Source organism: Aulonocara stuartgranti (genome assembly GCF_965226115.1).
Source record: "Aulonocara stuartgranti genome assembly, chromosome: 19".
NCBI classification, from domain to species: Eukaryota; Metazoa; Chordata; class Actinopteri; order Cichliformes; family Cichlidae; genus Aulonocara; species Aulonocara stuartgranti.
Window position 1 is genome coordinate 26222457 of NC_138955.1, and position 16350 is coordinate 26238806.

At 39.4% G+C, this 16350-nt stretch overlaps 1 protein-coding gene across 1 annotated transcript in view; it reads left to right on the plus strand.

Moving 5' to 3' along the window:
* Positions 1-16350, plus strand: part of akap6 (A kinase (PRKA) anchor protein 6) — a 225386-nt gene that overhangs the window by 30639 nt on the left and 178397 nt on the right. Inside the window, exons 4-7 of the mRNA XM_082516526.1 lie at positions 13634-13743; positions 14240-14381; positions 14607-15254; positions 15759-16115. Of these exons, the coding sequence (XP_082372652.1) occupies positions 13634-13743; positions 14240-14381; positions 14607-15254; positions 15759-16115 (1257 nt within the window). The remainder of the gene's footprint in view (positions 1-13633; positions 13744-14239; positions 14382-14606; positions 15255-15758; positions 16116-16350) is intronic.

Genomic DNA, 16350 nt, shown 5'->3' on the forward strand with positions numbered 1-16350 from the left:
TTGTCGCCCTCCAGAAAGATAAAGGACACACAGAAGCTCCGCACATCTGACAGCGTGTGTCGAGTCTGTTTGTTTTAAAGATTACATCACTGTCAGTGCTGGGAAATGACTCGGTCAGACCCACAGAGACGACTGTGTGTGTGTGACACAGTTACAAATCTGGCTTTGTTCTGTGGGTAAATGATGTCACTCTGGCTGTATGTCATTTATTAGCTACTAATGAGTCTTGATTTCTCAGCAGAACCATAAACAGCAAATCCTGCTATTGACATTATTTTAGAGTATCTTAGCATCAGGCTGAAAAGCTCTATTTTTGTTCATCTGTTCATCCCAGCATCACAGTGACGTGATGCACCACTGGAGGTCAGCAAAGGCAAGATTTTCAAAGTCACAAAGTGACACTCTGACTATACAACGACTGCAAAAATGTCTGAGAAATACGTGAGGAAAGTCATAAAGAAAGATAAATAATACAAATATTGTAGGTTGTTAGTGTTGCCATTAGTCTTTTGTCCACAGTTTGTTGAGATTTGGCGTATTTGTCAGGAGCCGTGCTGACAAACAGCAAAGACAATAAAGAAGCACGGAGAGATCAAAGCGCCAAACAAAAACAGCTGAGATGTTTCTGTGCAGTCAGAGCTGCAAAGGAAAAACAGATGCGGCTCCTTCTGTTGTTGTTGATGGTGTGTGCGTTCTGACGCCTCCGTCAGTTCATGTTTGTGTCGGGTCTGAGCTACAGCCTGCAGAAAAGCTCAGCAGCCTGAATCAGTCAGTGAGCAGCAGCTTTTAGTGAATCAAATCAAAACAGTGCAGAGAAACACAGAAAACAAAAAACTTTGACTCTTTTCTATTTATTCTACAATGAATCGCCTTAAACTTTTATCTCCCAACCCCTCAGTTGTTGTTGATTCATTTCATGTTGCAGATGAAGGTAAAAAAAAAGTCAATAAAGAGTAAAATCATTAGCACGGAGACATTGTACCGGACCTTGAAACTTTCAAGTCAATACTTCAGCATAAATTAAAATAAAATTAATATAAAGAAAATCTTTTGTCAAACAATAGCTAAATTTTATTTTGTCATCATCACATATCGCTGATCTCTTAAGGTGGCTGCTTTATAGTTCTAACTGCAGCACTGAAGCAGTAAACAGACGACCACCACTGAACAGGTTTACTGGCTCTCATTCCCTGGTTGTCGGCTCCATCTAGTGGTCATTTGTCTTTATTACAGCAAGAGACAGAGCCAATCACACTGCTGATTCTGACAGCGTTTTAGTAAAATGGTTTTGTTGGGAAAGAAAGAAATGTATAAAATGCTGCTTAACCATACCTGACGTCAGATACGATTGCAGATGGTATCTAACAGTATAATATAATCAGCAATTACAACAATAATAAAAAAAGTCCATACGAGTTTTTCTTTTTTACCTTATTTTTCTCCCTGATTTGTTCTACAGTCACATGTCCATAAATGCTAATGGTCATGGAAACTACTTAGATGACAGGATTAAAGTATCTGGCAAGTTCCATCTAAATGAATAATACAGACATGCACTCATCAGTACTTCCAAAGCTAGTCAATAACATGCTGTATCTGATTTATTTCATTCAGAGATGTAGATCTGTTTTTTAAGAAGAGTGATAGAAATCTTGAATTTGGACACTTGGCAAATAAACTGCTATCTGTGTGTTTAAGTTATTATTAAGGCTTAAAAATTGCCTGCAGATGGTTGTGTCTAATTTCTTTTGAACCCCTAAACTTTGAGTACTGTTTATAAAAGTTTTAAACAGTTTATTTTGTGACGTAGTATTTCAATTAATACTGATGTGCAAAACTCACAAAAAACCTGTTAATTGGTAAGCTTCAGTGGAAATAGTTAGAACCAGGCTATGGTTGACCTTCCTTCCAGCTATGTTACACTAACTACATCGTGACTCCTGCTTCTTATACAGGCCCAAATTTGCACACGAGAGTAATGTTAATCTTCCTATTTAACTCTTTGAAGTGTAATTCTGAAAAATCTCCAAATCTTACAACACAGCCTGGCCACCCTAGCCTCACTCCAGGTTCAGCTCGGCTGCTAGCCTGCAAATAATTGCACTTAAGGCTTTATATGCATATGTTGTCAGAGATTTTTTCGGTATTTTGAGAATGAGCTCCTGCATTGTATCCCAATACTGAGCATTAGGCTGGAGTTGGTTGAACTTTGACTTAATTGCAGACATGGCGCTGGTGGGTGTCAGGCTCAGCGACAGAGCGGGAGATGGAAGTGGACAGATCGCCAGACTGCTGTTTGAAATTGTATTCATGCCTCTGGTGTTCTGTCTCCTTCTTCATCGTGTCCTCGCTGCTCTTTTCTCACTTTGTTTCTTTCTTTTATTCTCTCCTTCCTTTGCTCTCGCTCTCTGCCCCCCTCCCCTTATCATATTTATAATGCGTTTGCCTGCAGGGCATTTTTCTATAACCTGACCTTGCAACAGAGCGACTGTAGGACACGATTATAGTGATGCAACCACTGTGTGTGTGTGCGTGTGTGTGTGTGTGTGTGTTGGTATGCCAGCCTCTTAGCCATTCTTAGCATCATGCTGCAGGCGCTGTGTAACAGCTGCATGGAGAATGTCCTGGACTGCTCTGAGAGGCAGAGGCTGCTGCACAGTACAACATACACACCCAAGAATTCTTCATGTGCGCACATGTTTGATTGTTAGAGACAGATGCATCAGTGCTTTTAGTGATTCGGTCATCTTTAGGAAACTTTATAATGTCTGGCTTTGCAGACGAAAACTTTCATACAGGTCTTTACAATTTCTTTACATCGTCTTAGAAAAGCATGTTGAAATCTGTTAGTCTCACTTCTTTTCCCGGTCAAACACAGTACTTACATTTGGCACTAACTGTTTCAAATTACACAAATCACATGAATATTTAATGAACATTGCAACATTTCTATTGTGCAAATTACAGCCAAGTGATTTTAAAAACTGTACCTGCAATATGTGAGGCCTGAATCTGTCAGCAGGGTGTTATGTGTTTTTCTGAGTTGTGCAGACTGCTTCTGTGATCTGGTGACAGGTAGAAGGTGATAGAGTGACAAATTTTGCAGTTATCAGGACCTATGTTTGTTTTTACCGCCTGCTGCTTGTCTCACATTTCCTCTCACTTCTTCGGTGGTTTTGTGTTGTTGTTTCCGTCTCCTGCTGGCGCTAGTAGCAAGGCTCACTTTGTGTGGGGTCTTACATTTGCTGGGGACGTGGTTGTTGTCTCCTTTATTTTTCTTCTCATTGCTTACCTTCTATTAACTCCACAATGCAGACGTGTTTGAGTTATCTTCACTACAGTGTGCAGATAAGGACAGGGCACAATGTGGGAGGAGTCCGATATATTTCTTTGGGACATAATCTTCCTTCAGATACAATGAGGTAATGTTATCTGGTTTGTTTTCATGCACGGAAAGCACCCATGGCCGCTGATTCATTGTGTACACTGTGTTCTTAATTCATGTTGTTTCACCTACTGTATGGGAGAAAATGTACCTCAAAGCTTGATGAACTATTACCTCTCCCTATTTACTGTTTTTTTAATGTTGAGTTTGCTGATCATGTCCACATCCTAAATTGATCCTGAATCATAACAGCTCCCACTCTTCTGAGAAGACTTTCCACATGACTTCACCATTCCCAAATAATTATCTTCATATTTTTTGCTATGTTGGCTTTGTTGGCTGACCACTCCTGGTGCGGGTAACGTGCTAATGACTAAGCTTTACTCTACACAGTCTGTGTGACCTGGGATTGGTGGAGAACAGACTCATTAGAAAATAAAAACATGTTGGGAGTTATTTCCGCATTAAACTTTCACTCCTTCTTCAGGAGAAAATACATTTTCTTTGAAAGAACAGCACCCACTTGTTAAAACTGTGCGCACTGTTGTCCAGCTCTGGAACATGATCAGGTTTTGCTACAGCAAATGTGATCTGTGTGTCCCACAGAGTTTCATTTGAACACAGCCCAGAGGCAGCAGAGTCCAGCCTGCTGTCTCCCAGCTGTCGTGGTATTTCTGTCTGCTGATGTCACCGTCACAGGAAGGAATTTTGGAATCTCTTTTCAACATGCGTGGCTATTAAGGCAAAGGAGAAGAGGAACGAAGAAAGGAGGCAGTAGAGGAACTGAGCCGCTCATCTTTTCTAACAGCTCAAACTTAAATGTCATTAGTTCTAACCAAGACCTTTATATTTCCAGAATATCAGTTTAATGAGGGTACATTTAAGATCCCAGTCTTCAGAAATTTATCCTCATGCAAAAAACATAAACTTGAAACTTTCATATCCGAGCTTTTACCACAAGAAAATTACAGCGTGTTGGGTCAAATGACCTCAGCATCTTGGAGTACATTTACTTTTCTGAGACAAGGACCTCTTGACTTCTACCCCAGGAATCATATTTCACGTGGCTGAACTGTGACCCCTGCCTGTCAGTGGCCAGCTTTCATCACATAACATTGCACTTTCAGGTTGGAGTGTGCAGGTAGAAATAATCAGTGGGCCACATAGGTGGTTGGAAGCCTTGAGGTTGGAGCAATAAATTCCAAATGCTGGTTTTCATCCTAAATGATGAAAACATTTCCTCAAGAGGAGGTGGGCTTATACAGGATATTGAGTTATGTATTGCAGGCAGCGAGCTATCCAGGAAGAACAGAGCAAAAATACAGTTTATTTAATGTACCAATGTTTGCTTTTCACATTAAGATCTTAATTGCCTTCATGTTAAATTACCATTGCTGTATCTGGAGGAACCAGTGTGAATGGTAAGAGTTTTTACTAGCTACCTGACACAACACTGCTGTCAAGGCTTAAGTGTAAAGTGACTGAGATTTACTGAAGCATGAGAGTGAATATTAAATTACCAATGAAAGGAGTTCATGTCTGAAACAAATGTTATGCTAAGATGGAAACCACTCAGTTGTTATTTACAGTCACAGGCCTGCGTGCTTAGAAAGTGCTAAGCTAAAAATGAAGGTTTAGTGTGGAGGGAGAGGAGACAGACGAGGATTTAGAGAGTATATAACCAAGAGGTGTGTGTTGGTATCCATGATCATATATGTGTTTGTATCTGTGTGTGTGTGTGTGTGAATGGGGTTAGGCCTAAAATAACCTCTGCAACTGTTGTCACCCCTCCTCTCCTCTCACCAACACTCCCACTCAAGAAGCAGGTCAGCACACAAACACACTCACACTACTGGAGTGTCATACGCTCACCATTTCACATATTGGTGCTGCAGTGTGTTTTAGTGCTCTGTGCAGTTATACTGTTTGATTACTCTTGGTGTTTTGGGTGTTCTGGGGGAATACCAAGGAATCAGAAAAAACGACCTGAAAAAAGCCTGTAAGGTAAGGCACGGTGTTAACTGCTTTAAATGTGAAGTCATTCTTGCCCGAATGATAGCCGTAAACCGAACGCAGTCTTGGCCTGTAATCCTAGTTTTATCTGATGAATTTTGTATTAAGTAAAACTCAAGTATGTCCTTATTGGAAAGCTTCCTGCAGTTGTAATTAACTTTAAATTCTGACATTACAAATAAGCAGCATTTGGAAAATATTTATTTCTGCAGTTTGACAGACACAGGCATGTGCTTATTGACAGATTAGTAAATTGCCAGAATTCCACTCGACAAAAACTGAAGCATTGAGTTCTTGGACTGTTTGTACAACAGAGCCGATCGTGCTGTTTGTCAGGTAATTACACTAAACTGGTCCATAAAGGCACCAACAGCTCAAATGTGATGGAGCGGTCCAGTTCAATGACTTGAGTTGATGGTGATGTCAGACATGGCAGATGCCTGGCAGCGGTCGGTCATTATACCTGTAACTTTAAGCCTGACAAGTATCCATATCAGTGAGTTAGAAATAAATGCGCCCACCATGCAGTGATTATGAAAGGACTGTTAAAAGAGGCTCGAACTGTTATACCAGGCTGTAAACCTACTTTTTAATGCTCTTATGGGAACTGACTCGTATTTGAAGCCAGCCTTAAGTGGCCAGCAGAGGAACCTTTAGTGCTGGCTTTCAGCCCTGTAGCTTGGCTCTTGTCTCTGCGATTAAACCAGAGGTGTCAAACTTGTCAAAATTGATCTGCCAGAGATTCCAATCTGGCCCCTGTACATCTTCAGGACAGTGAAGAAGGAAATAAACTTTATTTAGATTTTATTTTCATAAGTAAACAACAATAAATAATAAATAAATAAGTAATAGATAGATATAGATAGCTAAACAAATAAGTAACAGAAAGTTCCTTGTTCCTTGATTTGTACAGTCACAGTAAGAGAAGAAGGAATAAAGATATTCTGTCAATTTACAAAAATTTCCGTGATAAAATGAAAGGACAGTAATTTAAAATGATAAAATTTAAAACAGATTTAATTCTTATGATTTAATCCCAAAGCAGCATTTTTTTAAAATCGTGTAGAAAAACTGTTATATATTGTTGAAATTGCATTTCTTTTTCTTATGTTAAAATATCCCAGTTAGTGCCAAATGTAAGTACTGTGTTTGACCGGGATTCAATGTGTGGTTAAATTTCCTTATACTGACAGAAAGAAGAAATTCCCTGGACGTGGCCTGCGATGTAAAACGAGTTTGACATCCCTGGATTTTAAGGTTTTAAGGCAACACTACTTTTTGCCACATCTCAGTATAATTGTTATATCTTTATCAGTGGTTTTGATAATAAAGTCAGTCAGTTTTTTTTTGCCCAAGTTCAAATCTGTGCTCATTGGACAAAAGAATCACAGTAATGTCACGTGTACATCTGCTATTGACTGATGTGCCATTTGGCTCATGTATAAACTTATTACTCAGATACTTAGTTCTGTTACATTTTGCTACTTTTTCTTTGCCTCCTTCACAAGACACTCGTGTGAAATGAAGCATTTTTTGCAGAGGACTTTGATTGATGCTCTTTGCCTCCAGCAGAGTTCAAGTTTTTTAAATGTCCAGCAGCAGAGACACCGCTGCAGAGTTCCAGCCTCAGACGAAAAAAAGGCAGAGTTTGGAGTCTTTTTGCAGAAGCTACCACTTTGAAAAAATTACTGTAACAAGTCTTTGTATCGCAGCAGCGGGTCCAGGCCTTCTTTGAAGCGGCTTAATTTGAATACTCCAGGGGGAGAAGGAGCACACGGTATTTGATCTCCAAGGTAAAACATGCTGCGCTGATGGGCTGAAGTGAAGGAGTTGAAGGTTATTAGATCGAATGGGTGCGGATGAGGCCGAGCTGTCGCATGCAGTTTGAACGCGGCCAAACTGAAGCCCTTGATGTCTGCGGTGATGAGGATGAGCAAGGATTAGAGCTGAAGCCCAAGTCGACTTGCTTCAGATTGATTTTAGGCAATTAGAAACCCTGCTGGATGTATGGACTCTGTGATTGACAGGTCATGTCTTGACTCTACGTGACTCGAGTGCATGAAAAACTGTGCAGTGTGTGCGTGTTGCTGTGATCGAATGATTGTCTATTATAGTGATGCAGGAGTTCTTTATAAATAAAGATGTTGAAGTAAATGTATATTTTAAACACACGCAGAAATCCAAAGTTAGCAGGCATACATTAATGTATTACTGTGAATCACACACACTCAAATGAAAGTTTATGTAGGCACTGGCAATGTGTAAACAAGCTGTTCAATGTTAATCACCTGTCAATCCAATGAACAGTGAATCTTTCATCCAGTTCTCTGTGTTGTTTTTACAGAGTTGTGAATCCTTCTGTTTCCTCTGTGTGGAACAATATGTCACATAACCTAGATCTAGCCTAGAGCTGGGAAATGTGGCTAACACATATAATTGGAATCAATTTTCTATTTCTGCAAATGGAAAAAAGACATTAAAATTTGATTGAAACGCCATTTTTTGTTTAAGACTTGCCGTGCAAAGCTGTCATATGCATAGTTAAAAAAATACGTCGTCCCGCACAGCTATAAACTGCCAGAAAAACAGAGCGTGGACATATGATTTCATAATTAGTTTCAGCGCAGAGCAGAAGAGCCTGCACACTAATTCAGCTGCTCCTGCTGTTTGTGCTCCTTTAACTGTCATGACTTTCACCTCTGGGATTACATCTCATCGGCAGATACAAGCAGACTGAGCTTTTTTCTTCTTCTTATACATATGGGGACAGAATGAGTAAATTTCATTTTTTTAAAAAGTGTTTCCCAAGTGCTGTTAAACAGAGCAAGGTCGGAATTATTAGCTAACTGATGTTAGCAGTTGGTTTTGTATCAGTTTTGCTGGAGAATAGCTTGTAGTAATTGTTGTAGTTTTTCCAAGATAACCCCCAAATATTTAGACTCCTTCCTTATTTTTTAGATGACCATTTGGGAAAGTGAGTCAAAACTTTTACCACCAGGAGGCAGAGAAAGTTTTAGTATAGAACCCCCCTGGCAATAAGAAACAAGAAAACGCTGCAACACTGTATCTATATCAGCAAAAATAAACTTAATGTGCGTCGTGGCAAACATTACGTTTACAGCATCTTAACAATCTATAATAAAAGCTACTTAGTTAAGTGTCACAAGTCAGTCTGTTACTCTCGAAGAGCCATCTCCAGCACAACAAAGCTAATCAGAAGTTTGTTCTTGTTTACTCTTTGTGAGTGAGTGTGTATCAGAGGGCCACTTTCCCAATGCTTCGTGTTAGCTTTACCCATGCAACTATTTTTAAACACATGAATTCACAATAAGTAGCTTTAACCAGTTTTCCTTTTATTTTTACATTTAGGTTTTCATCCCACTTAATCTAAAAATATTATAAAATTTCAGCACATTTCAGAGATCCATCTGTAAACCTAGCCTTAGGCTGAGGGGACACTAGGCAGTTTTCTTAGCTGAGAGTTGTTTGGCCAAAATATCTGATTACATGAGAATATCTTGCTTAGAAATGCAGATGCATTAAAAAAAGAGAATAAAAAGCCAGACCATGCTGAGACAATGACCAATGGTTTGGAAAAGGCATTTCAGAAAATACAGTTCCTCCTTTAGTCTTCACACAGCTTGTTTGAAAGCTTGAAAACAGAAGGTGCTTGGTCAACTCAGACCATAAAACACTACCTCTATTCAAAATCTTGCATTTTCATATGCAGATTTCTGTTTACAGAGATCATTAAAGGATAGACATTATCATTTATTTATACATTTTTAATGGCAAGAGGTCACAGGACAGAAAAATATAGACTGATGTAGACACGCTGTCATTGTGAATATATCTGCACTCCCTTGGCGGGGTCTCATTAGCTGCTAGTACTCTGCCTGGATTCAGGATCTTCTAACAAATGACTTCAGATCCTAGTGGCAGACTCTGTGTTAATTTGGTATGATGGGCCCTCTGCTGAGCGCTGTGATGTGTGTGTATGTGTATTAGCATTTGAAAGCTATGGGTGAATTATTGAAGCCAGTGACATTTTCACCAGTGTTTTAAAGTGACATGACAGCGCTTTGATGACGAAACTTGCTGTGTGTGTGTTAACTAAGGGTTCAAGAACATTGTGTGTGCAGTGAGGGATTGTGGATGTTTTGAGGTTTTACTTGGAGAATTAGTGTATACTGTATTGCCAAGGTTATTTTTTTCTGAACATCACCTAGGAGTTTTAAATATATACCATAAGTGCATCTACTATGAGGTTGAGGTGCATCACTGGCAGTTGCCAGTAATTTTATGTCTGCATTAGAAATCAAGCATTATCATTTCAGTCCGGTTGTTTTCCAAAAAAAATGAAAATTGCGAAGGTAATACCACTATACAAAAGTAATGACAAACACAGTTTTACCAATTATAGGCCTATTTCTCTACTGCCTCAATTCTCAAAAATTCTAGAAAAACTTTTTAATTCAAGATTAGAAAAATTCCTTGAAAAACATCAAATAATAAATGTTGGTCAGTATGGTTTCAGAACGCAAAGAACCACTTCAATGGTGATAATTGAGGCAGTAGAAGAAATTACTGATACACTGGATAAAAATAAATATGCAGTTGGTATTTTTGTTGATCTCAAAAAGGCCTTTGACACAATCAATCACTCAATATTATTGGATAAATTGGAAAGATATGGTATTCGAGGGAAAGCTGGTAACTGGTTAAAAAGTTACCTAACGGGTCAGGAACAATATGTTAGCATAGGGCATTACCATTCAGAGAAACTTGGTATTACATGTGGTGTCCCCCAAGGGTCAGTGTTGGGACCAAAACTTTTCAATGTATACATAAATGATATTTTTGATGTTTCTCAAGTACTTAAACTCATACTGTTCGCAGATGACACCAACATATTTTTCAGTAGCGATGATTATACTGATCTTGTAATGACCGTAAACAGGGAGCTAAAATTAATAAAAAAAATGGATGGATATAAATAAATTATCATTAAATATAAATAAAACTAAAGCAATGTTTTTTGGTAATTTAAAATATAATGTAGAATTACCAATTATCATTGAAGGTGTACCAATTGATAATGTGAGTGAAAACAAATTTTTGGGAGTCGTAATTGATAACAAAATTTCATGGAAACCCCACGTCAGACACATAAAAACCAAAATTTCCAGAAGCCTCGCAGTTTTGAACAAAGTGAAACCATACCTTGATAAAGATGCACTTCGTACTCTGTACTGTACCCTGGTTCTTCCATATCTTACATATTGTGTGGAAGTGTGGGGAAATACATATAAAAATACAACTAATCCATTAGTCACAGTACAGAAACGAGCACTGCGTATTATTCACAAGGCTGGTTATCTAGATCATACTCACAAATTCTTTCTTCGGGCAAAGTTACTTAAATTCCAGGATCTGGTTAATTACAATACATCCATAATTTTGTATAAAGCTTTTACTAAACTTTTACCGGCAAATTTACAAACTAGATTTGAAATTCGAGAAAAGGTTTATAATGTGAGAGGCTTTGGAGAATTCAAATTACCCAGAACTCGAACAACCCGTAAAGGTTTTTGTGTGTCTGTATGTGGTGTGAAAATCTGGAACAGTCTGAGTTTACAATTGAAACAATGCAAAAATATTCATAGATTTAAATTTCTCTACAAACAGTTGGTCTGGTCACAGTATACTCAATGATGCTTTTAGTGTGCTCTGTAATGTCTGTTCTCTTACCATTGCTGGTATGGATTCCAAAAAAAAAAAAAAAAAAAAAAAAAAAAGTGTGCGTATGTATGTACATATATGTACATGTGTGTGTAGATATATATGTATGTATATGTATGTGTGTTTGTTACTTGTAGTTATTACTGCCTGTTACCTGTGGTAATGCAATTTATAATTTATATATTCTGTATTCAGTTATGAAGGCTCTAATTGTTGTTTGCGAGCTGCCGCTTAGATGCTTGTATGTGTCCGGGGCTGTTGATGGGTCTGTATGCAATGATGGGCGTAGCTGCGGGAAGTTTATTGTTTTTTTTGTTGATGAGTGAGTATAGGGGTGGGATTTAATAAGTTTTCTTCGTCCCAATTTTTGTTTTGTGTATTTTATGTTCAATATAGGTATTTGTTGTGCCTGAAAATGAACAAATAAATGAAAAATGAATGAATGAAGAACCTAAGATCAGAATTGAGCATGCAAATGCACAATCAGCCCCACGGCCTAGTTAGCGAAGTTTAGACTTACTGTACTATAAAACTAGTTGGCCAGTAAGATGTTAGATTTTTGTTTTTTTGATCAGTTAGCCCAACAGCAACTGCTAACTACAGCCTGACTGGTTTCCAGACTCATGCTGGACTTGAATGATACAAATGGACTGAAAGCTTCCTCGTGTGCCGCTCATGTCAGACTAAATCTGACAGACACATGTGGACCAGAATCTGCTCACATTTGGTCAGCTGGAGCCAGAAAACCGACAAGTTCACTAAAACGTCAGCACTGTTCAACACCTGCATACTAAACTCTGCAGTCATACAGGCCACATGAAAGTCTCTGTCCTCCGCACTCTGTGTTTGAGCATTCATGTTCACACTGACCACAAGCTGGAATCCTGATGCAGCGGCACTTCACCCCACATACAGTAGATACAGATTTATTTTGGAACACTGCTAAGCAGGTCACACTGTTAGCCAAACTAGCATGAGCCAAGCTGGCAGCGTGTGTGACCTACATTCTCACATGCCGAGCGGTGTCCTAATCCAGGCTGTAGCAGAGCAGGAGGTGTTGTGTTGTTCAGAGAGGTCACCATGGAGCAACACAGTGACTCAGCGGCTTGAGGTGGATGTAAAGTAGCCGCAGTGGGTTCAAAACAAGGTCACCTGCTTTCTAAAAAGGTCATCTAATTTTAGTGCGCACTAGTTTCCTTTCCGCAAAGCAGTAACAACAGAGTTAGATGGCAAGAAAATATAAAACTTTAATAAAAGTACATAAAACTAATGAGATGGAAATAGTAAAATAATTGTATCTTACCTCAGACACACAGCGAGACGCTGTTCCAGGTGTGTCGGTTCTCTGAAATAAATTCTCTGGCTCCTCAGAAGTTGTCCCAAATCTGCCCACAAGAGCTCAAACTGCCCCACTGACATCCTGACATATGTACGAACGCAGCCGTGACACAGCTTCAAGTCATGGCTCGAACCGTGAAATTCTCCCTGCTGCTATTGTCTCATAAGAATTAGACGAACCCAAAATCTCCTTTTATTCCTTCTCTTGTTTAGGAATTCATCACTGCTTGATGTTAACTTCATTTTTTCACGGTTTGTTTTTTGACGATACATTTTCAGAAAAAACGCAACACATTTAGTGTATATGAATGTTACACGACAAGTTTGGAGCTGAAAAATATGGAATTTCGTGCCACTTTTTCACAACGTGCTCAGTGTTTAATGGTCTTAAACAGTGCTTTAATTAGATCATGTTGTTTTTTGTAATTACAATGATTATCCCAATGTAATTCCGAAACACCACCTCTAACTACAAACACGCACATTTTACAAAAACTGAAGAGTTTATGCTTTTGAGGCAGAATTTAGGAAGCACTGCATTGTTGAGATACACAAGTGGGTAATTTGCATAATAATAATAATAATAATAATAATAATGGATACTTTATTGATCCCCATGGGGAAATTACTTGTTTTTTCTCTGCATTTGACCCATTCACTCAGTGAAGCAGTGGGCAGCCCATGTTGTTTGCGAGCTGCCGCTTAGATGCTTGTATGTGTCACATCACTAAACTTCAGTTATAAAAGTTTGTGACAGCTGATGTTATTTTAGCCCGGAGTCCGTCTGTCTGTCTTTGTGCATCTGAGCGGGTTTACAGCTTCTGAATTTAGTTCACCAATCTCAGTCAACAGCAAGTGTGATATAGAGCCAGTGTTACTCCCCGAAACACGAGTTTTCCATGTTTTTGCACACAAACATGGAACTGGTCCCTCGTGGAACTGACTCATGGTTAAAAGGGGGAATATGACATCCTTACCAGTTCTGCTTTTTCAGCAGTAGTACTCAGCAGATTTTTTTTGTTCTATAGTGCCTCTAGATTTATAGATACTAGAGTAACTGGTGTCAGGTATGGCTTGTATATGTGTTTGTATGCTTATTATTTGATCACTTTTCTGATGTTTCATGATTTTTTTCTCTTGTTTGTGTGACTATAGGACATCTGTGAGGACATCTCAGATCATGTGGAGCAGATTCACGCCTTGCTGGAGACGGAGTTCTCTCTGAAACTACTGTCCTACTCTGTTAACATCATTGTTGACATCAGGTTCGTCTCCACAAGATGAGACATAATTTAAATTTCAGCACACAGTATACAGCATAATTGTAAGAGTTACAATGTAATAACTCTATTATGTAGGTACTGGGTTAAAAAGAGTAGAGTAATGAATATAGCTGTTTTTAACGCCCAGTTGCTCGTTCTGTTCATATATCTAAGACCTACTATTAATTAATAATGGGTGCCCTTTTATTACAACAGCTCACAATCTGCCCACAAATCTAAGCAAAAATCTGAGAAAGATGAAGTGGTGGGAAAGTATTTAATATCTATGTATGTACAGTATACTGTTACTACAAAATGTTACAGTGTAACCCTGAAGAAATGACATTGCATGTTTTGAGTAACGGTCTGAAACATTAATGATGCAAAGCAGAAATGTAAGAATGTTAAAAACAGCTTCTTTCATAGTCATCGGGTTTCATAAGAAATACATAACGATGCACATGAGCTATCGGTAAACGTTGTACCTCTTGTGGTTTAGGACGGTGCAGCTGCTGTGGCACCAGCTGAGAGTCTCGGTTCTGGTCCTGAAAGAACGTCTGCTGCAGAGCCTGCAGGACTCCAACGGAAACTACACCCGGCAGACTGACATCCTGCAGGCCTTCAGCCAGGACCAGCACCAGGTATCAGACACACAGACGAACAAATCTCATGTTTTAGACGCTCTTTTATTTTTAAATCAAGTATTTCTCAGCTCCAAAAGTTGCCTCTATCAGTGAGATCTCAGTGAATTCAATCAAACAGACTGACTGTGTTTGGAATCACACTGAGAAGAAATAAATACATTTGTTAAATTTCACAGTGATAGTGTCTGTCTGATACATTAAAGTGGTTATTTCTTCATCTAGACCCGCCTGGACGCTCTGACAGAGGTAGACGATTGTGGTCAGCTGACTATCCGCTGCAGCCAAGACTACTTCTCTCTGGACTGTGGTATCACTGCCTTTGAGTTAAGTGACTACAGTCCCAGTGATGAACCCGAGGTCCGGGTAGCAGAGTCTAATAGTGAGGACACCCTAAAGGAAATCAACCAAACCCAAGACCCAAACCAGGAACCAAGATCTGAGGAAAGTGGAGATCCCCATCTGTCAAACCACAAAATCCATAACAGTTTACCGGAACTCTCTTCTCCCAGTGACTCAACAAACCATAACCCTTCTTCATCTATTTTGCTCACAATGCAATGTGGCATGCCTAACCACAATGAAAGTGCGAAGCGCCCCCTGCAGGGTGAGTTCCACAGCACCGAAGTATCACCCACACAACCATCACTTCCCAAGAGAGCTGCTATGTTCCTAGATGGAGCATCCAGGGCGGAGGACTCAGTGGGAGGTTCGGAGAAGGTTAGCCCAGTCTCAGGGATCCAGTTCCAGTCTGAGCTGAGCCGAAGCACCCCGTCTCTCATCTCTGCCTCTCCTCCAGACCGCTCCAAGTTCTGGTTGGAACTGGACTCAGTTTATCCGGAAAATGTTTCACAGTCCTGCGAGAGCCTGCAGGTTTGTCCTCCTTTGTCCTTTGTTTTTTCACTTCAGTAACAACATTTATAAATGAAATGAGCATAAATCCAGAACTGCAACAGAGACATTTTTACCTATTGTGAAAACTACATGTACTGAAGATTTGCCAAAGAAAACCATTTGTTCAATTTCTGAAAAATAAAAACAAAACAGTAAAAACTTCAGGCAGGATGCTTAACTTTCGTAAGAAAATATTGCACCAACAAGCAATAAATAGTTAATGTAACTAATCTTTACACAGATACAGCTGGATATAGATTTAAGGAAAACACAACTAATTTAAAACTTTCACAATTCACAAGGATATACTTGAAGTAATACTGGCTAATAGCAGAACATAAAGACCATATATTTTAATATCTCAGGAGACGTGTTTGTTTCTTGGGGAACATTTTTATTGATGTTAATTCTCTTCCACTATATGTACCCAGTGAACATAAAGAGCTTCAGAAACGTCATCATTAACTCAAATTTCCATTACAGGTGATGAATGGGTGCAACATACGTAGAAAAAATGCAAGCTCCAGATACGGAGGACGCTCAGGTGGGAGTGCACAGAGGCTTCTGCCTGACCAGAGGAGCTCATCTGGGGCCAGACCAACCGCTGACGCCCCCCTGCCTTTGCAGGACCTGAAGTCTCAGAATGAAACATCAAATCAAATGGAGAGGATGCAGAAGGAGACACATACACATAGTGAGGGGGACTCTGATTCCTCCTTGCCTTCTCCCATGAGGGAGCAAGCTCTCTCTTCAGACTTGGAAGCATCAGGAGAGGAGTCGGACCCCCGACCGCCTCGTAGCAAGGCGGCGGTCTGGATTGTAAAGCGCCAGGGTCAGAGGGTGAGAGATTATTTCCTTTGTTTAGGAGAAAAGTTTGTGTTTTGTTCAGACAGAGAAGGACAGAGGCATATTACAGAGCGTTTGTGTGTGTGGTAGCATTTTTCTCAGATTAATTGGAATTATTTGCCATCTGAAGTCAGTCTAAATCGACATCTATTCGTTTTCATTTCTTTCATTTTGATTAATTTATCATGTTTTAAAGTAGTGGAAACTTTTGTAGTTGATGTCTTCTCAA